This window comes from Euwallacea similis, chromosome 21, assembly GCF_039881205.1.
Source record: "Euwallacea similis isolate ESF13 chromosome 21, ESF131.1, whole genome shotgun sequence".
In the NCBI taxonomy this organism is placed as follows: Eukaryota; Metazoa; Arthropoda; class Insecta; order Coleoptera; family Curculionidae; genus Euwallacea; species Euwallacea similis.
The window spans coordinates 3,200,583-3,224,235 of record NC_089629.1 but is presented as its reverse complement, the minus strand read 5'-3'; the positions used below and the strand labels follow the sequence as shown (position 1 = coordinate 3,224,235).

At 37.6% G+C, this 23,653-nt stretch overlaps 2 protein-coding genes across 13 annotated transcripts in view; both read right to left on the bottom strand.

Annotated features, from left to right (window-relative positions):
• Positions 1-15,278, bottom strand: part of LOC136415901 (uncharacterized) — a 50,851-nt gene extending 35,573 nt beyond the window's left edge. The window contains exon 1 of the mRNA XM_066400800.1: positions 15,269-15,278. The gene's annotated coding sequence lies outside the window, so the exon portion shown is untranslated. The remainder of the gene's footprint in view (positions 1-15,268) is intronic.
• Ca-beta (Ca2+-channel-protein-beta-subunit) overlaps positions 1-23,116 on the bottom strand; it is a 39,562-nt gene extending 16,446 nt beyond the window's left edge. For 5 of the 12 annotated variants that reach the window (XM_066400782.1, XM_066400795.1, XM_066400794.1 and 2 more), the window contains exons 1-3: positions 22,612-23,116; positions 17,762-17,914; positions 9,448-9,483 (exon numbers count right to left, since the gene is read on the bottom strand). In XM_066400782.1, coding sequence (XP_066256879.1) covers positions 9,448-9,483; positions 17,762-17,914; positions 22,612-22,680 — 258 coding nt within the window. In that variant the 5' untranslated portion in view covers positions 22,681-23,116. Of the gene's footprint in view, positions 1-9,409; positions 9,484-17,226; positions 17,335-17,761; positions 17,915-22,611 lie in introns of those variants that run through there. The other 7 variants (XM_066400780.1, XM_066400781.1, XM_066400788.1 and 4 more) reach the window with 6 other exon arrangements.
• Between the last annotated feature and the right edge of the window lie 537 nt (positions 23,117-23,653).

Sequence of the window (23,653 nt, the reverse complement as noted above, 5' to 3'; positions counted from 1 at the left end):
TATTTCATATATGTATTTCAATATACCGATTATTATCCGAAAAGTCCATCCCACATTCCCAATTTAATTCCTACTTTTACAATCAGGCACTTCCCCCTGTTACTTCCGCTCTGACAAGTGACATTTGACATTTTACAGCGTAATAATCGCGCCTGAAGATTTGGGTCTTTTGGCCCGATGTACTGTACTGAGACGTCTCTTTATTTTTTTTAATGAATTTCTCAACTTTCCGACAATAAAGCTAATTTTAATTTGATTGATTGAGTTCAGTTGATGCAAACGTGCGTGATCGAATGCGGAATTGGAATATATTTTAATAAAACCCAGAAAGTTCGAAACATATCCGGGAAGCGCTGAATATTCCGATTTAAGTTTTTGGTAAATATCTGAAAAACTGTGTGCTGCAGGTCGATAAACAGAAGGCTAGGTAAAGACATCTTTTCATAGGGAATATAAATGTGAATTTTGTTAATAATCAAAAGTTACAGCGTAAGTTTTGCCCTAATCCACTTGAGGCCGCCTGAGGGGGCGTTATTCTCTCTCGGACAATTCAAAGTTTGCTCTTTCATAAATATCTGACATGCCTCATGCGGAAGAAAAACTCAACTCTCATATCCAGCTCAGTTCCACCCACGTTTGCCTCATTTATCGTCCCCGGTATAGGCACTTAATTTAACTACAACTCCATCCTCTCAGTAAGTTCCAACATGCACAAGTCCCCCATAAAACAAATCTCCCTTCACACGAGACATATTAAATATCAAACAGCATAAATGCCGCAAAACAGCAATTCGACTTTTATGCCGGAAGTAAAATGTGTCTCTAAACCGTAATAAGCAACAAACTCTGCATCTGGCGCACTATTTTCTTACTTTGGCCATTTTTCATCCTCGCAAAGCCCTCCCTCTAATAATAATTTAGGGTCGAAAAACACGTTTCAATTTCAGTTCGCCGAAAAATGTGAGGTCACATAGGAAATGCGAGCTTATTTAATATTGGTCACAGTTAGATGATGTTGAAAGAGGGCAAATATTTTGCTTCGAGGAGGGAGTGAAAGAGCGGTTATTAGGGATCCATGAGGAGCGCGATGTCAAGCCGGAAACTGGAAATCTACGGGTATCGAGGGAAATGGTCCGAGCACTTAAAACCGTCCATTTTTAGATGGATATAAAAGAGAACCGATTCGATCGTATCTATAAGTTGCTTCCACTCACCTGGTGACCCGTATCAATTGATGGTTAATTTGACAGGTGAAGAATGAGGTATTGCCGGCAATGCTAAACATTTATTAATCTCCTCCGCAAAGGAGACATTTATATAAACACGGGAAACATTTAACTTTATAATTTTCGGGCAGGACCTCTTCCATCAAACACTCGTCTCGGTTAATGCCTCACAATATATTTTTGAGGTTATTACACTAATTAAATATTCTAATTCATGCATGGGAAGTTGTTAATAAGGTGTATCTACGAAGACTAACTGTTCGCCGGTGAGACGATTTATTGGATAAATTAAAATTTCTGACAGTGTTCGCTTTGCTTGTCGTGAAGTTGCGTAAACAACCACACGACCGACCTGGAGACCTTTTTTTCCTTCGTCTGAAAAGTGTTGTCATATACAGAGTGGTCAAACCAAAACGGACGTTTTTGTAGTGGGTAGCACGTGGAGCCGTGTGATCGGACAAGGTCGCCGACTACCACAACCCGTAGCTCACATTGGGGAGTTTAGTTTAGTTGCAATGGAGAACTAGAACGTGAGGTGGTCGAATGGTAGCCACCCCAGAGAACGTTGATCGCGTCAGAACGTCTGTTATTAGGAGTCCAACCCAGTCAACCAAAATGAAATTGACGTCAACCGCATCTGGTTTCAACAAGACGGAGCTACAGCTCACAAGGCAAGGATTTCTATGGATTTCCTAAAAGCGGCTTTCCTTCGACGCGTGATTTCCCAAAATGACGATGTTCCTTGGAAATGGTGACGTTCCCCCGACTTGACCTCCTGTGACTTTTTTCTTTGGAGCCACTTGAAGTCTAAAGAACATGTCAACAAACCAAGAACCATCCAAGAATGAAAAGAAGCCATCAGAAATGAAATGACGGCGATTCCAGGCGATATGGTGCAAAGAGTAATGAGAAATTTCAACGACCGCCTGGAAGAATGCATTGCAACCGAGGGACGCCATTTAAATGAAATTATTTTTAAAACGTAACGTATCTTCGATTCTGTCCTTTTGGCAATAAAATTTCCTGAGTTTCTCTACATATTGAGTTTATGTTCAGCCCTGTCTGATCAAAATTAAAATTTTGGCAGAATTTTAAAATCCGTCCATTTTGGTTTGATCACCTTGTACCTCCTTATCCTTATCGATGTTGCAGAACAATTGTGTTATTTGCACTTAAAACGCTTCCTTTTCATCAATGCATGAGGATTATCTAAGACTCATTTACTTCGACCAAAGGTCCAAGTTCTGTTTGACTCCAACTACCCTTAGTAGTTAATTTGCATAAATTGCATTATCAATTGTATGCATATAGTGCCCCATACATATAAGTAGCAGGAAGGCCTTTGAAGGGAGTATTGTGTTGGCTCTGGGGCTTGGTCTCAACACCTCCGAAAAGGGCTATTTATTCATCACTAAGTACCTGTGCCATATTATTTTTTTCTCATTTAAAGCACTAGTGAAATAATGAGTCGTTAGTGAGTTAGTGAGCTGTCTCAATCCTGACAAATCCACATCGTGGTGTCGACCACGTATAAAACGCCGGTTGGTGTCACAACAGTATGTCTGATTACTTTACATGCAAAGAAGTTTTGGGTGGAAAATTGTAAATCAACAGATGGTTTCGGGGCTCTAAATATACCGACTATTATTGTTGTTTCCACGTGTAGGTGCCTAGGTAGGTGGTGTGGGAATTGCGTAAAAGAAACGCACAAAAACACTCTTGTCTTGCAAAACAAATTAACTGTCTTCCTCTTCGTACATCCCATACACATGAACATAAGCAGTATTTGATAATATGCGGTTTTTGTCCTTGGGGGATTCAAGTTTTCCAAGACGAACTGCGAAAGGGCCCGAAGGAAGATATCGCCTTCAAAGCGGATAGCCGAGGAATCCTATGGTCCTCGAGCTCAAAGCCCGACCAAGAATAAAGTGCCTTGGATTTTCCACACATCTTTTATTCCTCGAAATTCCCTGTGCATTTTTTTCCATTAAGTCTTCCCGCCGACTTTGGTTCCGTTCCCCCCGCACTATGTCTTTCCAATGCCATCTAAATCCGTCTACTTCTGTTTCATTTAGCAACAAAAAGGGGTAATTAATGGACTTTCCAGGAATAAGGGCAACCTAAACTAACTCCGCAATCTTATTAACTAATAACCGATCTGCTTGCAGCCCTTTATTACGTTATGCCCGGCTGGCACGCGATGTTAGGACCGCAGGAAAGCCCAATTTCGCCTGTTTTACCGACTGTCAGGATTGGAATTAGAAATTACAATTAATCCACGAAAAAATAATCGAAACGAGGAGTGGTTTTTTTATTACGGTTTCGTGTTGCTCCGAAACTTCTCCGAGCATACATTAAGTAACGAATGGGTTCATATTTCTTGCTCGGTGGAAAACAAAATCAAATTTATTACACTGATTTAGTATCTCTTCCAAATAGGCTCGGTTACATATTATTTCGGTAAAAGTATGTAAATGAGCTATTTTCGTTGGACATGGGTGTTGAATTTACTGTTCTAAATGGGATATTGCCTTGGTAAATGCGGACATAACTCTTGCGAGAAAATGCCTTTTAGCCCCTGAGTCTGGTACCTCTATTGCATACAAAACATTCGTGAATCATACCGAGAATTCAAAAGCAATTAACAAAGTTCATAATCATTTAAACAATTACAGAGTCTAAGCGCTATGAGACGGAAGACATTGTTTTCAAACTGGCATTGTCTTCAATCATGTCATGAGAAATTACGTGGCTCAAACTATCTGGTTGTCAAATCGAAAACTAAGTTTCAATCCGTACAAGTAATATATTTTAAAAGCCCCTAATAATAGACCATTTAAACTCGATGCCATTGTACTATGTAATTATATCATACATCATTTATTTTCATTGCTCAAAAACCCACCTAAAAGGTTACATGGTCATCGGACTCAGGTCTAGGAATCTCAGTACCCACTTATACACTTACGACCGAATCAGATAAGGTTTTTAATAATTGGTCTAACAGTACAGCATTGAAGTCATGTACACATACAGGTTTTTAAAATTATGGCTTCGGGTTCTTATTTAAATGAATCTCCGATCTCCTCTCCGAAAGAAGATGTGTAATTTAAAGTACTTAGACTATCGGTATGTGGAGGAATAATGGACGCCAGCTTCCTTTTTATCTTATAATGGCCATCGTTCGTTTACTAAAAGGGTAATCGGATTTTCGTGTCGGTAATTTTGAGCTGTCAAATAAGGCCCGGTTATTATCGCACAATGTTGCTAAACGCGTGTGTAATACTTCGCAGCATCGAAGAAATTTGCGGCAGCCCTCTTCACGATCATAGAGGCTCAAAATTCTGATCACCGGACCGAGCGCGCATAAACGTCTCTTTGTCTCTATCCATACAGCTCATTAGGTCCGAATGTTTCCAAGAGGAAAAGTATAAATATCCCGCGCAATATAATCATGTCACGCACTCTCGTCTGATTGCTCAAGAGATATTTTTGTCAATCAGCTTAAGCGTATGTAGCTCGCGCTCTTAAAATAAATCCTAATCAAAAGGAATCACACTTAAAAAAACTTTTAAATTAGAACTCTACGAGCATTACACAGGCTCAGTATTTTTAAATATACGAGCCCGATGGGATGGGAAGGGGACCGCTGCTATTGAACTTTAATTAGGTGCATTCTTTTGAGCAGTCGAAAATCAAATTATAAAAATAGTTTCCTTTTATACAAATATTTAGTTGGACTATTTCAAAAATGCTTTAATTATGACCTACATGAAGCTCGGTCCGATAAACATTGCCCAGGAAATTGAAAGAATTATTCGATTGACTTGGAGCCATACAATGCGGAGCTCTAATGCTCAACTGGTTGAGACAGGGAACTCAAGGTCCGGAGACTATCTTTGAGAAAAAACCAGACCAACCTCCACCTCTTTTGAAACTTTCGCAGCCTTGAAACCCATTTTGAGCTCGCTGCGGTCTGAGATTGACGGAAAATCATCGGAAGGTTGTCCCTAGCTTGAGGAGAAATCCCCCCCAAAGGTTTGACTCTGCTCGGACGGTGGGGTTAGGAGTGGACACGCATGATGTCAACCGAACGGTGAAATTTCAATGTGAGCACTCTTGACTGTAGTTTGGTCGAGCAAGACCGAGTATGAAAATAAAATTGACGTCGTAGAGGACAGAAGATATAGATAATAAAGAGAAAAAAAATTACAAGAGGAATTGTTTCAACAAAACACTGAAAAGAAAAATTCCTAAGGGCTGTCGAAGATCTGTTCCAATTCGACTCCAAGTGGGTTAAGGTAGTAGGTGGATCCGTGCAATACGACGAAGCCTGATGGGACTGACAAATCGAAAGCTGGTAAAAGCTCGTGGTCTCGGTGATGGGTAAAGATCGCATGACTTCTCTCAAACTGTCTCTTCGATACTTTAAGATTTACAATCAAAGTGAAACAGATAACGAAAAATCCTGTTAAATCCTAGACAAACATCATGCTCACGAACCCATATGACGCACTAATCAGAAGACCTAAAAAGCTGCTGCTATGCATGTCATAAAATCAACTGTACACAAAAAATCGCTTAAGAAGTCACAGAAAACATTCTTGGGAATTAAACCCAAGGAAAGATATAAATTACGGCAACGGTAAGTGTAGGTAAATTAAAAAATCTGGTTTTGTTTAATAGCTCGGCTCCGTACCGAAATCTCATAAAAATAAAATCTTTTGAGTTCACAACCGGTCAATCGCCTTCTAATGAACAAATCCTTATTATAAATTACGCTCATTAAAGATTTGATATTGAGAATTATTTTGAGATGTCCACAACGCTTTGGGCTTCAGACTGGCCATGATGATCAATTAAGAATATTCGCCTTAATTTTGTTACCAAGAGGTTTTCGGTTTGTCGCTTGACCAGGCCCATATATCTTGTACAGTGTGGCGAGATTACGCTTATGGGATATTCAAATATTCTGCTGTGATGTTCTCTTTCCATTTACGAACAGCACTTTTTAGAGCAAGCATAATTCGTTCAGTGAACAACAGGGTGAAAGCGGGATCTTTCATAACAACACCGTGTCTTGAAACCAAAACAAATTAACTTGTGTTAATAAAGCATTTGGATTTCGGTGGAAAATGAAAGTGTTAATGGATAAAACTGAGATCGGTACCTCCACAAAGAGGTTCTTCGGGAAGCTATGCGACTGATAAATTTAGTTTTTAATATGGGATGGCTACCTGAAAACACGATGCACAGACGTTTATAACACGCCGATTTTTCTGGTGAGGGGAAAAATGGTGTGTTTCAGGGTGTCCCATACCTCTAGCGAGGACTTCAGTTACCACCAACATATTGAATGGTAGGAGGTCTAGTAACGTCTTATACTAAAGAGGTTTTGGTACTTATAGGTTCTACCCCGAAATTTTATGTAGCTGCGACCTACCCAGCCGAGCAGTACCGGCCTCAGGGCGCCCAGGGCGGCGAACTTGCTAAGGCCGGCTCTGTAGCCAATCAATATGGCGTCTCCTTAAACTTAGAAAATTATCTGGCTACTTAATTTTTGTGTCTAAAAGATGAAAAGCATAGTTCGTGTACATAATACATTTTTAGAGTTTTGACGCGTTGCAGAAATACTGGAGAAACTTTTGGGGTGCTTAGGGCTGAAATAACAGTGAGTACCTCCCTATTACCTATGTTCAACACCTTTTCGCTTCTCGTTTTTTACTCCCCGAATTTGAGTTTAGCATGTTCCCTCAGTTAAAAATACAGGGTATACTTAAATTTCATATAAATTTTAATTAAGTATTTTATTCTCATCGTCTGCCTTACTAGATGTTAGTTTTTCTGTCGTTCTGGCACCGATACACTCGGAAATCATAACCATTCAAAGAACATATTCATAACGTTAAAGCGCCGACAATCCGTGTCATATTGTGCAGGGAGCTAAGTGTTAGATCTCCTCATCCATGTCAAATGACAGAATGGTAAAATGCATTTGATATGAGGGTATTATTAGCAATCTTTATTTATTTACCTTCAAAAGCTTTCATTTTTTTTACGTGTAAGTAACCCAGATAATAAAAGCCGTAAATAAGCCGAGACTTAATATTACTCTTCTTACTACTTTTAATACATACAATGATGTTTTAAATTTAGACTTTGTGTTGCAGCTGGAAGCTGTGTAATTTATTATTTCTACTGCCTATTTAAAAATACGCTTTGGATTTTGAAAAAATAACATGTTTTTCGCTTTAATAGCAGCATTGAAACGGTCCATCTTAGCAGTAATTTTTTGAATCGCCTTGGAGTTGTTTGATATTAGAGCCAGTCAAATGGCTGGCAACGAAACTGCCTCAAGTATACTTTCAATTAGTACAAATTTGTATGTAATTAAAATCGCTTTTAGGCAGTTAATTTAAGCTAATGATATTTTGGGTTCTCAAAGCAATAAATTTCAGCTTCTGACGTAATAAATAACGTTTCCAATCGCTGATCGGAATTCGACAATAATCTGGTACTTCGGTGAGTTTAGAGAAGATGCATCAGGTTGTCAGTGCACCACGATGTATGGTGGACCGAATAGCGATAGAACCCAACTGTCTTAAAAATAGTTGAATTTTTATTCAGTTTATCGAGTAATCTAATAATCATCGTCTTGAACGGCGCTCATAATCAGACCTAAGCCAAAATCTTCTCACACTTTACTGGCCCTAAGTCCCAAAACCATCAAGGTGACCGCATAGAATATTGAATATGTGTATGGTCATAAATTTAATGCCTACTTCTTTAATATGTCTAAGGTCCAGGTAAGATTTTTGTACCTGTTTTCATCTTAATGTGCCTTTATTCGACAACTTCGATTTTATGCGCCATGTATGCGATTCGTAGAGAACATTCTAAGCTTGGTTCAGTGCATGCAGGTAATGGTTCTTTGGCACCATAGGCGTCCATTTGAAATGTCAATCTTATTGCATTACGAAAAAGAAATATTGCCGACATGTTTAGAAATTAATATCGTGCGACTGCTGAAATTGTCGCATTCCTAATGACCCTTTCGGGTAGCTATTTAAATACATCAACAGTTATTTATCGAGGAATATAGCAATACATTTTTCTCTTAGAAACAAAGTTATTTTTATAGGCTCCACCTTTGAATTGCTAAATAAACCGTTTAAATTGATAGGGCTTCGTTTTATCTACATCCTAAATATTCATTAGAGCATATGAGTGATGCCATGAATACGTTGCTTAAGTGCTGATGGCGATTTTCGCGCTTATGTAAAAGTTAAAATATTTATTCTCTTCTGTTTGTATCTAGTGAGAAATGACAGAAAAAATAATCAATTTGCCAACAACAGGGCACCTTACGCAATAATTAAATTCTTTTTAATTAAATAATACGGTGATGCGCCACTGGTCTTTTTCCTTTTTGTCCCTTATTCAATTTGGAAAAGTAAAGTTTTCGCAAATTTTCTTAACATCGCTGTTTTCAAAGCAGGACGAAAATTAAAAACCAACATGATGCAAAGAATGAAAACTGAAATGCTGCAGAACTGAATATTAACAAATTCGAATTTTTTCAAAAAATGCATACAAAAGTTTTTTAATGATTTTTCCTTCTTAGAACCTTTAAAATATAAAATTCGCTTTCATCCTGGATCTACTTCTTAAAAAGGTTTCACCATTCCTTTGGACAGTTCAACAAACATTAAAATTTATTACATATCATCATCCTGCATTGCTCCACTCTAAGGTATCGAATAGCATTTTTCGTGCAACTATACGGGTTTTTGCACAACCAAGGTTAGCCGGTGGAGCATAGTAGTCCTCAATTTTACGATCCCGTCTGCAGTTATTTATGCGCTATGTAACTCTTTAAGAGGAAATTTTGAGGTGTTGCATATCTGCACCAATAACCACAAATATCTCAAAAACGAATCAAAATCTACCAAATTCGAAGGAACAATAATGAATAAGGGTGATCATCACATTCATCAAGACAAACGGAATAATAAAACGTGCAAAGAATAGTTTAGTAGTGCAAATAGGAGTTGAGAGAGAATAGCAGCATTATAATACACCAACCAAAATGCATTCGTTGTGTTGGTACGGTATCGGTAGTTTCATTGGTTGTTTGTAAAGTAGTGAGAGAACGAAACGAATAAGCACACATTTACACACACCTTGATTGGACAACGCTGCGGTCGCATGGCCTGCTTACCTTTGACGATATAAGCGTCAAAGTTGGAGAGGATTCCTGAAACAAAGAATGTTGATATTAGTCACACAGTCGCAGAAGGAAATTAGTACTAAAAATATTTTTGCTGAAAATGTTAAACCAATAAGCGGTACCGATCAATTGCTGGAATACACCGTTTAATTGGCTGCTCAAAACAATCGACTATTAGTGCCATTCTTTGGAGAATTTTTGAATTAAAACAGTCCAATTAAAACCCCTTAATGGCCCATTGTCTTAAACTGTAACAAAAAATGTATACATATATATTACAATGATGTCTTAAATAATTATTGTTGTACGATTCCCTCCTAAAGCAGACAACCATCTAATTTGAATTTTATATAAAAGCAGGTGAAGTCGGCCCAAAAAAGAGGAACTGCACCAGACGAGAACAATTTTAATAAGTGTTTCATGTTAAATTAAGATTACCTACATGAAAAATTTCCTAGAAAATCGAAAAGGGTAAAGCTTCAAAGCCTGTAGTTAGGTATATTAACATATGGCCTGAGGAATAGCTAATGATTTCAGGGCCGTAATCGAACAGTTTCGCTCACGAATGCTCAGTGTACTTCCATTTTAAAATCCAGCCCTCTAGACGAAACTAATCCCACAATAATCATATAATTTTCAATAACCTTCTAACTTTTTATTAACGAAGTTTTTACGTTACTTTCTCTTCCCTTCAAGTCCATTTCTGCCTTATCGGACCATCCTCATCTTCCGAGAAATAACACGAAATCGAATAATAATTTGAAGGGTAGCATGTATAATTAAACAATTCCTTAAGGGCATTTTCAAAAAAGCACACAAATTTAGTTGCTCACCTATATTGCTGAGCACGTGCTGCCAACCCGGCAGATGCTGTTATTTTGCCTTCTAGCGAGACATGTGGCGATTACATTGTTTTAAGACCTTCCAAGTAGTATTTTTAAGGGTGCAGTGTTGCCATTTTCTTAAAGATTTAATGGTAAAAATCTTTAAAATGTGAGAAAGGATCTTTGTTAAAATGTGACACGACGACTTCTGGTGTACAACAACGAGGTATTTGGAATTGCTGCTTCTGCGGATGGAGTTTTTGGCATTTTGGACTGTTTTGACTTTATCATAATATACATATGTCAAGTGTCAGATTTTTTGAAAATTATCTCTAAAACTTCGAAAATGTCATGTGTAGATTAACTTAACCTAAATTAGTCAACAATCAAAAGAGATAGACTACACAAACTCTCAATGTGGACAGACTGATGTCACAACCAGGAATTAATCTTACCAAAAAATTTAATTGCCAGGAAAACTTTTTTGAGTTACTTTAAACTAGGGAACAACTTTCCCGATTAAATATCAGATGACGTAAAAAATCCAATAACGTCAGAATTGCACCTCGACTTTTTGGAGCTTCGCACAACACGTAGCTGATGTCCATTTTTTGGTTCTCCTCAAAATTCTCTTATTTTGCCACAGTCGACTCAGCCTCAGATTTTGCGGAAACTTCACTCAATTTGCAAAGCTAAATGTTCCCCACCGGGAAAGTCAATGGCGTACCTACTTTCTTGAAGTTGGCACGAAGAGTGATTGCTGTGATTCTCGCATATTTTTAGCTCACTTTAAACTCTCCTCGAAATGCCCATGGCTTCATTTCAATCCATTAACTTTCAGCTCTTTTGCGAAAAATGTTTAGAACTTCTATAAAGCAAAACAGTCTCGGCGGCAACGTAACTCGTTTCGCATATGAAACTGACTCAAATTTGAGTGAGGACCCGAATTAAAGTTAAGATGGTTATTCTTTCTCTTATGGATATAACTTTATAAAACTACTAACGACTTCCTCATAAGCTGTGTAAATGTGGCAACAACCAACACCAAAACACACTTATATAACCAACCGACCTATATACGGTCCAGACGCCCAGCAATGTCGGTTTGGTCTTTTTGGTCACTTTCGGTTTTTTAGCTGCCGCAACTTTAATGCGCCCAATATAGCCAAGGTCAGTATAAAGTCGAAACGGCATTAAGCAGAAAAGAGAAGAGAATTCGATTACCTTCATGGTAAGGAAAACAAAACAAAACAAAAAACAAGTTTGAATTCTGTTATTAAAATGATGTAACCAAAGGGAGATTTATCAACGAGGACATAGGCACTATTATGAAAAGTCAAAGTAGCTACATACCAAAACTCCTATACTTAAAACACACCCTGAATATTGAGCTGAAAAAGGCAAAAGGTGAACAAAAGGCATCTGGCCGTACCCATATCACGAAATATGCCACTTTAAAATTGCGTTAAAAGTCATCCAGGGTACCTATGTCAGGTAATCGGCGTCTGTAGGTACCACCACCGCCTCTGATAGACCTGCTGTTCATAATTGCAATAATGCCGTTTCTCAGAATTCTTCACTTGATGATGATGGTCGATACTTGGTTCTTTTTGGGTACAGGTTTTTGCTTTCCCTTTCGTTATCGCCGAAGCGATATCAATCTTTATGTTAAAGCCGTTTTAAGATAGAAGTATTTCAGCCGTGATTTTACTCCTTCCTCGCTAGTTACAGAAGACAAAATGAAGATAAATTTAATTATGAACTCATGCGTTATCCATGCCTCGCGATTATATCTCTTGCTCTAATCCTTCATCACACCTGAGTGGGCACTTTTCAGGCTCTCAGTGCACATGTGCGATAGTTTCCAAGTTCTAAGCATCATTACTTTGAAGTTCGCATGATAAAGTAATCTTCTAAGGCACAAAATGCCACGCCACTGGGGTGCACATAACACATTTCATTGTTGTGTCAGTGGCAATTTACCCTTCGCATTCTACCTGATCTCATCTAAACCGTAGGAGTTAACGTTCATTAAAGAGCAATGCAATATTTTTTGTTCCCTTTTGTCCGTTCAACTGCACCATAGAATTCATTATTTGGTCCTTTATTTAACGATTTTTAAGAGCACCAGTTCTGAGAACCCCGAATATTTCACTTGTGGTGCGGTTAAGCAGCCTCAAAGACCCAAATCACCATTAAACAAAGGTCTGTACCGTGAGGATGGATGACCTTGATAAAAAGGCTTTCATTAATTTCTTTTAAATTAGATGCGTTATGTGGATGAATAATTTTCTGCAAAGGTGATTAAGGCTTAAAGCGGGGATTTAAGATGGTTTCTGAGATATTTATAACGAGCCAGAGTTTGGGTTAAATAAAATGCCGAACTTTAAGGAGTAATTGTGGCATCATAACTAAGAATGGGTCAATAATTAGGGTGTTGAATTCACTTCTTCATTAGCAGGTATAAAGACATGAAGCAGAAAAATAAAGGCAAAGGTTAAATTAATGATCATGTTCTTTCGTAAGAGCTGATGAAATAATTACGTGTGAATATCTAATTTTGCGAGTAATTTACCTGCTAATTATTAGTTGAAATATCCGCGAAATGATGTTTCTTAATTAATTCAAGTACGTATGCTCTTACACATAAAAATAGCAATAAATATTGTGACGAAAAGTGATTTGATATGGGAGCTGGCAAGAGCGGGAGATGAAGAATGGGGCAGAAGTTTTTAAAAATCTCAGGTAGACGAATGTAGGAAGCCACAGAATCATAAATAGAAAGAGTTATAATCTATTAGTGTGTCGCAGCTAAACACTGTTACCTAATGTTATTACGCACGGTTTGGAACTTCTTTACACACACTCATCTGGAGTTGCCGATTTTCGTTATAGATTATTCGCTTTTAGGTCAGCTTAACGACTCGAAAAAGGTGGAAAATCGACTATTAACCACGGCTCTCTCGAGACTCGGGCTTCTGAAGGTACAGGTTGTTTCTTAAACATACGGCCCAAATTTAAACAGATATTCCCTAAGTCGAAATGCAACGGTGTTACTGAAATGTATGCGTGAGCTACGGAGCACTTGATCAATGGTCTAAGTCTCTACACAACTTACAATCAGCTAAAAGAACCCTTACAAATGTCTGTTGCGAAGAAGGTCCAATAACTTCCGCTTCGATAAATGAAAAGAATTACTTTGTGTTTACTATACTGTAACTTATTTGTTGGCAAATAAATCAAAAGTCGCCATATGCTTTAAAGATTACGTTACCAAAAGTAAGGGTCACTTTACTTTGGTATTTGTTCGTTTATGTTGTGATAACGAGAGAGAATACTTATCTGGCGAAATGAAAGAGTTCTATGTTGAAAAAGCGATCAAATATCACCTTACAGTGCTATACACTCTTCAATATAATTCAGGGGCTGAGCTTATGAATAGAACATCGACTAAGGAGGCACGCGCTATGAGATTCATTTGAATAAACGATTATAGGGCACAGCAGTATTAACTGCTACTTATTTAGTGATTATCATATTTAAAAAAGTAATTAGGATGAGTACAATACCGAAATTGGAGAATTTCAGAATATTGGGTTGTACTGCATCCAGGGTCGGCCTTAGCAAATCTGGCACCCCGAGCGAAATTTTTAATCGCCGCCCCTACCCCAAAGAAAAATCGCCGCTCTTCCTGGTTTTCCGTCTTGAGCTGTTGCCCAATCCTCGCCCTCCGTGAAGCCGGTGCTGTGTAGGAACTATCATTATTATTTCTTCATTCAATGATCTTAAAATACTTCGGGTAAATTTTTTTCTATTTTCTATTATAGCTATAGCTTTTCTCACGTTTAACTAAAATTCTTCAGAAGCTCCACTAACATGTAAATATCCCTTACGATAGCTTACCAGAGAACTTATGGCCTAACTACCTGGATTATATAACGAATAATGGATACATTTTTTTTTCGAAACGACATATTATAACATATTCTTTGTTCTCAGTAAAAGTAGCCTAAATTATTGTCTCTCAGCAGCATTCAATAATGTCGTAATTATTAATGCCCAAAAACCATGGGAAACGACAACGTTTCAGGCACCGAAGGCGTTCCAAACCGAGATTTATTACCCGGTTTATTCTCTTCTATTGAAAAGTCACTAGAAAAGAATTTATGCCAACTAATAAGCATAATATTCATCTCCCAAATAATTATTAACCACCTACCAATAAACGTTTTCGTCGGCAAAAAATTGGCGGAGCCATTTGGCATTATTCGTAAATCACAGCATTAATTATTCGAAATTACCGAGGCAGTAAAGTTTTCTTATTCGTGGAATTCTGGTCTTATTATTCACATCTATAAAATTTGCCGCAAAGGATGAAAACATGTTGTTTTCGACCCATCATCAGACTTTAGCGGACCTGCGTTTTATGGTGCCCAAGGTAAACCCAAAAGTTAATAGAACTGATTGTCATTAGTTTTACGTAATTTTGGCTCACTCACTCATGGTCCAAGACCACCTATATGGGCAATATCATTAGAAATTTTTGGTACCTACTTCTTCTACCTGGGATGCCCAAGATGGAGTGGGCAATTTGCACGGATGGACGTTCATATTTATAGTCGCCTATCTACCGAACATGTACGTACATAATTTATTATCGAATGGAGCTTGCCTACTGGAAATCAAAAATTCCAAATTGTGTAGATCACGAAAGGAAATACCAACAATTATCGTACCATTTTGAATGCAAGCATTTTTATATTTCACATAAAGCTGAAACCCGTTTATGAGGCCTTTGAATTGTTAATTTATTGCCGAAATTCTTATTACCTGAAATACGACTTATAAAAAGGAAACGTTAATTGCCACATGTTGATGATGATGATGGGCTAAACGTATTTTTGGTAATTATTGCTGGAGATTTATCTTTATTAGCTTTTTTCTTTACTTTGTGTAAATTAAAATGTTCCGTTGTTAATACTTTTGACTTAGTTTTTATTGTGTCAGTGCTTTTTTTAAATTGTTTGTCGTGAGGAATTTCAGGCCACTATATACAGGGTGTCCCAGTTGTATGATCAGACCTTGGCCGTTTTAAGGTGGGTGGGTTCGTTAACCATAGATCTTAGTTTTTTCACTAACAGGAAAAAATGTGGGTATGGGATAAAAAATATTCACATGAATATCCACTTCACATTTCATTCGCCTCTAGAAATACCCGCTGGAACAACAATAGGGACAAATTTGATTTGTTATTTTTTAATGTCCCTGAAGGAACGACAGCTTTCTCATATTTATCAAAAGTCGTGCTAAAAATATCTTTTTGAAAGCCTTCAAGAAGATAGATTTGGGAAGGTACCATTCCTTGAGAGGTTTCGTATTATGATGATGGTCTCTGATTACCACCCATGTAACAGTCAAAGAAATAAATAACGACACAAACTGGACCATAACAAGCCTTAATAACGTGGTAACTCAAGACGAGATTTAAGTACCCTCATTACGGCTGACAATTGATTTGAAATGTTAGGAGGCGACTCGGAAAAGAAACAAGAAAAACTACTTAACATTCCATCGGTAATTTTTAATTCAAATTATTTGTAATTGTTTATTCTACAGATAGGTATGTATATCTGAAATAAAATCTCTTACCTCACCGAATCATAAAACAGTATTAGGCTCACACAAGTACCAAAGCTTGTTTGTTATAAATTCTTTTACCGGTCATTTAGATATGGTTATTGCCCGTCTCACGTATGGCTGATACACTGTAAGAAATGCCTCAAATTTAAACCTGATTAGCCTTCTTCTCATGAGACTTCTCATCGCAATATATGTGAAACCGCCACGAAACTGGACATAATTTTGTCGTGGGCAATTTGCTCCCTGCAGGGTCAGGATTGGTCCTGCTGCGAGCAGGGTTTTTCTCAGTGTGTCACACCTCGATATGAAAACTTTAAGCCTTAAATCCGACCGTCCAGTAAAAATAGCATTAGAGATGTAAACATATGCAGGCCATTTAATGAGAGCTTTTAAAATAAACTTAGAGCTCCTCTCTCACACAAGACGGCATTTCCTTCAAATAATAAAACTAATGAGATGCATGGACCCATTACAAGACATCGGACATTTGACGGTGGTAAAAGAGAGCAGATGAGCATAAATTTTGTCTTCGGCGGAAATGGCAGAGCCTTTGATTGACGAGCGAGGCCGAAACAATTAAAAAACTCGAAATCGATGCAAAAATTATGCCTAATGAGATTTTCAAAGAAATTTGTTTCATCGTAATTTAATAATTAAGATTTATATTCAGGTATTTCATCGGAATTCAAATTTAAACTGCATTATTAATGTCAGTAGTATCTGCAATGCAGTCCGGTCTTTTGCAAACATAATAGGTCAACCAGGACATTAATCTGAATAACGTTTGAAAAGTGACCTGCCGAAGTTAATATCCATCGTATAAGGAGCCTTTTTGCTTTGGATGACATACGATATTTTGTACACATGCTAAACTAATATCCTGTTTTCACAAATGGACCTGGAATGGTGCGATATTTATGAAAATTTGGTAAACTTGTATTCGAAGGGCCTGGAAGAATATTTTTAGCTCGTGGAGAACTATTCGTAAATAGGGGGATGTTTAAAATCTGGGGCTAATTCAGTTCTTAAGTGATTTGGTCCAAAATCATTAAAGATTGACGTTGAATAGACTCAAGATCTAATTAACTTTAGTTAATTCAATTTCCAAAAGATTTCGAAACTTTGCAGGCATTTTGCATTGAATCATCTTGGTTTACTGAATTTTATCACTTCGAATTGGCTTGAGGACAAGTCACTCACGTTAGCTTAATTTTCTACCAAGTTGTCCTGCTTTGAGGTCGTTTAAGGTACGCCAAAATTTTGGGGATTTTTCAGACATTTTGAAATTACATATCAATTAACTTACAACCTGCACATCTGATTCCGCATCAGAAACGCCAAGTTCATTTTCAATTATCTTATTCTTGACTGACACGAAACTTGCACTAACTTTACTACTATTCATTTTTATTAACGATTTTACACTGCACCAAATAAACCCATCTAGGGCTAAAACTGAAATAAATGTTAGAATCCGTCGAATCAATAGATATTGGATATTCTTATCAGCAGTACACAAAATTAAATTTTTTGCGAATCTTCAAAACTGAAGTGGGAAAACATCTAAAGACGTAGAGAAGAAGAAGAAGGTGAGCGAAGCACAGAATTAAAATTTAAGTCAGATATCGGGAAGAAAAATGGCGATATGAGAAGAAGAGGAAAAACATGAATGGCAGGAACAAAATAATAATCAGTTGAGAAGCAAGAGATAATGAAAAAAACTCAATTTTCAAATAAAGTGTGTCGTTAAGTTTGTGTAACTGACTTCAATTTTACTGGGCTTTTCCCTAGCTAGGAAGCAAGGTTTGTGAGCGCCCTATTTCTTAGCTATAAGCATTTACCTGTCTTTTGACACTGGACGAGCTATCGCTGAGACTACCCGCAGATGTTCCAGACCTCCTGGTGCGATTCTTCCCCCGTCCAGTGTTAAGTGTCCCTGAGGCAGCCCCTCCAGACGCTCCCAATACCTCGTTATCCTCGATCACTGGCAAACCCTGAAACGAACAGATCTCTGAGTACAGATACAAGAAAATTGATTTGGTGCTAAGACCGTTGGTTCCGAGAAACAACTTTAATTTCAATAATTATCCAACTGGCTACAAGACCGCTTAATTTGAATTTCGGCTATAATCATAGATACCAAGCTGGGTGTCTAGCATTAAAGGTAATAAAAGTTTGTTCGGAAACAGTTTAGGTGAGCACGAAACGTCTGGGCATATAGAAAAGAGACGGGTCTAAGCAAACCTATAATCAACGGTGTTTGTTTGAAATTTAAATTGATCATGACAGATAAAAAACTTTTTATTATCGTAGAGCTGAACCAAATCACATTTTCTGTTAAAATTCGTTTGAATGTTGTTAACTGAAGAATTTGCCAATAAAAATAAAAGTAGAGGACCGCTGAATCAGGAGTTCTAAATAACCGTTCCTTCCTTGAATTCTAGCGGGGATTGTTGAATTATTCCTCCGGTTAAACGGATCATTAACATATTTTTTGTAGACGAATTAGTCCAGGTATATGTATTCTAAATTTTGGGAGTCTCAAGGTTTCTCTTTGTTTTCTCTCAATGGGCAAAAATTGGTCCATCTTAGTAATAAACATCAAGGCATGCTTAACCATCAAAGCGCGCTTGCGAGGTGATCCTTCTTCGTTCCTTCTGCATAAAAAACGAGGTGCTCTATATCTCCGACTCTACATAAACAATTTCGGCTTTTTTGCAGCGACATAATTCCATATAGTTTTGAAGCTTCTAACCTAAACACCAAGAGCGAAATGTTGGGTTTTCTCATAAAAATTTCCTGCAAAAAGACGAAAAGTTTGCCACATAACAAAATTTTTGGCACATTTTCCCATATAAATTCCAGCTAATAGAAGTTCAGTCGAATCGTATCGTCCCCAACGCTTAAAACGCCCTTTTGAACACCAACTGCCAACCTCACCTCCCACCCTAGCCCCTAAACTTTTCCACATAAGTTTTTTCTGCTTTGCGTGCTCATATACGATTTAAAATCTTTCAGACTTGTCATTATGCTCTTTTCATCACATAAGTCCTACAAAATTGTCCTGTTTTAATTGCCATTAGATTGTTTTTGTCCTCCAATTTTTGACTACTGTTGTTTATCTATTGCTTAAGACATCTCGTCTATCAGAAACTTATTCCCAGAATTATGTAGGTCATCTCGAACAAACTCAAGGAAAAGTGTCATCTCTGGTACCAAATTACAACAGATCAAGTCGAATCATGTCCCCGTGGCCATAAAATAAAACAACGGCAGCAAATGTAGTGGATGAGCTTCATCGTCCCCGACCATCCGATCTAATGGCAACCAAAGAAGCGCGAATGTTATTAAGTTTCGAAAACAACATATGGAATTTGGTCTAAAAATGCACAAATTGGTTCCTATCCCTCGTCATAATAACAGCAGTGCGGTAGTAATAAAATTAATGGTTCTTGGAAAGCAATTGCATGGATATTAGTAGTGTTGGTTTATTAATATTTATGGTACATTTGCGAGTTGCGTGTGTGATTTGTGTATGTTCAAAATGTGCAATTGGCGTAATGGGTAAAGCTTATTACAATGTAAAAGCTTAATTCGTTTTTTTTAATACAGAGACAGACCAAGGCCCGGAGACCTTTTGGATTTTTTTTTCTTTCAAACCTTTTTCCAGATTATCATTTCAGGCTTTATGAATTGACTGGTTAATAAGGTATGTAGGAATAATACTCGAAAGATTCAAAAATATTTCAATAAATTGAAGAAAGAGCAGTTATTCCTTGGCGTGAGGATAGTGAGGCTCTGTCCATTTGTTCAAATTTTTCCAATTTCTGTGTTTTATTATCATACTGCCATATTCCAGACACCCATAAACAATATCTCACTAATAATATCGAAAAGAAAAATATATGATTTCGAATATTCATTCATTGTCTTAAATACCAAAGGTGTACCTCTAATCAAAGTTGACCAAACTACCACAGTCGATGTAGAGGAATAATCACCAAGGCAAGAAATATGGACTGGAGCATTAGCTGAGACTATTCCCCTGAGGAATTTTTCATCTAATTGTAAGCCCTTGCTGGTTCATGAACTCAAAATTCAACAGAAGATTAACTAGGTATGTACAAGAATGTCTAGTATTATTCCGTGGACAAAAGTCATATTTAGCATATTTCTAATGTAAAAAGATACCGTTAAACTATATGCAAAGAACCGCCTAGAAATTCCTTGAAACGCCGAAAACTTAAGTCGATTTTCAATTGCTACGCCAATGCATAATAGTACCCCTACCAAGAAACGCATTAAAGTTATGCAAGTGCAGGTACCTACAATAAGAGGGCGAAGGCACCCCCATAAAGTATGTGGCACCCTGCTTCTAATTCGGTTCTTTTACACAAAAGGTGCATTGGGGCGTATTTAAATATCACGTCGGATTGTGTAAAGGTTTCTCTTCTATTACCCTTACGGATTAACTTCGCATGACTTTTTTATATGAAATTAGATAATACTGACGTTCTGTGATTTAGGTTTCGTGTTGGTTCTTTGAAACTAAATCTTGTAGCTTAGATGAAAGAAATCAATTAATCAAAGCGAATAAAAACAGGGAAGATGTAAGATCTAACACCATCTAATTCCTGCAACGTATGACTTAAAAATGATATAACAATTCAACATCCATATCTTCACCAAACGTTCCGCTCGAAAGTTTTAAATAAAACATCGCAATAAATCTGGAAAAGAAATCGGCCGCGTACACTTCCAGGACTTTTCCCATTTCCAGAGGCCTTTTTATGCATAAAACGTTTGGAGACAGAAAAGTTGGCATTAAAACAAAAACGACAGATTTCATAAAAAAGAAAATACGCAAGATCTCCCTCGCATCTTGACCAATAAAAGGCATTTTCAAATATCCCTTTATAGCGCATTTTTCGATCTTGTATAACCCCCAATAACTGCCAAAGATTAGGGTTTATTGCAAGGCAACTTTTGTATTAAATTATAGAGAATCGGCTTATGACTAAATCGAGGTTTGTGCCCTGGATGGCATACAAATGTCCGCTTTATAGACTGAGAAAAAATACCATGTCTTTCATATTTAATTTCCACGAAAGTTAACTATAGAATTCTCTTATTAAATCTCTGTTGACAACGGAACTGCCTCTCAAAGATGTGCCTGCCCTAATAATCACGTCTTTGGTTAAATTTTGAAGACAACCACCACTGACTTTTGTTACCTGTTGTCTTCAAACCACCCCCCACTGTGATGCAATGAACAAAGCATCAGGTCCAATTTTCATGGGAGTGGTCGATTCATTTCAACCACCTTGCATCTAAAATGTTAAATCTGCTTACAATACCCTCTAACACCCTCTGTCCAGACCTGAATCCCTTATAAGAACAGGACCGGTTGTAGTACCCTTATATCTTCGACCCTACTTCAAGACTCGATATCAAAAGCAAATTTACCATCGATATTTCTATCGCTTGACAGAGAACCAGAAAAAATTCTCTGATAATATTTTATTTGGTTCTTGAATAGTATTAAGAAATTCCAGGATAACTGGCTCCGTCCCTGTAACAATGTTCGTTATCCTGGTCTATGAAATCTGCTATATAATTGTAGCCCTTGTCCCAAAATCATGATAAATGTGAGCAGTTTATTCTCCAATGGAACCTTCTTACATTAAATTAATGAAGCTAAAAAAGTTTTACTTCGCGCAGGTAGAAAAAGATTTAATTTTAGATATTTTAGTGACCTTTTTGTTGTTGCATTGTCTATTGGCTCCGATTGTGAGATTTGAAAAATGTTCCGTATTTTTCTTCAGGATGAACGGCATTTTTGAAATGTTTAATCGATCGGGTGAGATTTCTGCTGATCTATAACCACCTAAGGTTTTTGGGAGCATTCCTGTAAGAAGAGCTGATGCCACTGGTGCCACATCGAAATTTGGCACTGGCCCGAAGGGAGCTGATAATCAAGATAATCTAGAGACGCTTTAACGAAGGGTTTTGCCAATAGTTTTAGTCCATGAAAACTGGATGTTTTTGATTAAAATTAAGTGCAAAATTCGAAGTGAAGTAAAGAAAGCTGGCTGATCAGCACAGGATTTTATTATGGGAAATCACATGTACCTAACGTATTTTAAAGTTATTTAGTGGATTGACCTTCAAAATCTTTTAACCGAAGGCTGCTAGGTTTAAGTATTTAGCATTATTTTGCGGGTGTAAGCTCATACATATCAGGTGATGAAATAACCGCACGTAGGCATCTTATTAAGGTTCAAAGTGACTCAATAAGAAAAATTGCGCCGAATTTTAACAAGAGTTTCACGTTACTGTTTCTGCTTATTACAAAACACCTCAGACAGTCTAAACAATCACATTCATAGATACCCTAATTGTCGTTTAGTATAGAGCGGAACTTAAAACCACATACAGCGATTTACATATATCAATATTAGGCAGGTGCTGGGAATTACTAAGCAAAACAATCTTAAACGCTCATTATGTTGAAGGTGATTATGAAGAAATCGAAATCAGCAAAAATTTAATTAAAGAAAGGGGCCAAATAAACTAGACAAATGAGAAATTTTGGTTCAGCGTTATGAAGTCTACTCTTATTTTTGTCGCCCCCTCCTGACCTACATTTGTCAGCTTACATAAGAATAGCAGGAAATATCCCGAAACTTACCGGTACCCCAAGGTGTGAGGAGTACGTTTCCTGCTCGTCGATAGTAGCAAAGGGCAACCTCGATGTCATGGTCTTTTCAGACCATGGCACCTCATATTGGTCCCGAAACCATTACCTATGTAAATTCGTCTCTGATACCGCACATCTAGTTTGGTTCACATTGGAATTCGCACAAACACAACATAGAATTTTGATTGAGTTCAGACCACCGACTAGGTCATCTTAAGGTTTCTATGTGGCTTCTTCTTCTAGGGTCTAAATTGCAGAGTCATATCGCATGCAGCATAATTTTTATATACACGAAACACCGGGCACAAACACTCTATGCTCTATATCGCGTTTGTGCGAAACTGGAGCAAACGCACACATCGATAAGGGGCACAAATCACTTAATTCGATCAATGTCTGCGGGTTTAACCGGGCCTTGATGCGATTATTAATATATTTATTTAAGCCAGAATAAACACTGTTCACATATGAACAAACGTCAATCAGGAGCACCACCTGGACGTTCGCCCTTTTTCGCAAAATTCCGCAGGACGTCGCGGCGCCTGACGTCAGAGGCGTCTAAACATCGATTTTAGGGAACAAACCAAGCTAGCCCAGTTTCCCTGTATAATGAACAGAGAAGGGAAGCGGGCATTGAACGTGCTTTGGAAAGAGACGAAATTCTCGATGACCTTGTTAAAAGTGTGTTTTTTCGGCCTACATCTAGAAGATAGAAGTCAGTTTATTTTTGCGGAATGAGCTATGGCTCTATTCAGGCGCCACATAAGCTGACGGTGTTCGGCAATGGAAACATTTTTTCCATTCAGCCAATAGGACATGACAGGGCGAATTTGCTTTCCTTGTATTTTAGGGGCCTTTTTGTATACGTTGCTGTATTTGTTCAATTCCTTGGAAGTTTGCCGGGGAAGGAAATATTTCTTTCGTTTGTCGGAAAGGGATGTATGTTATCTGATTAAACTTGACGATATTAATGTTCAGGTTAAATTGCACACAGCTAAAGCAATTGGGGACAGCAAAAGTTCTAAAGTGGAAA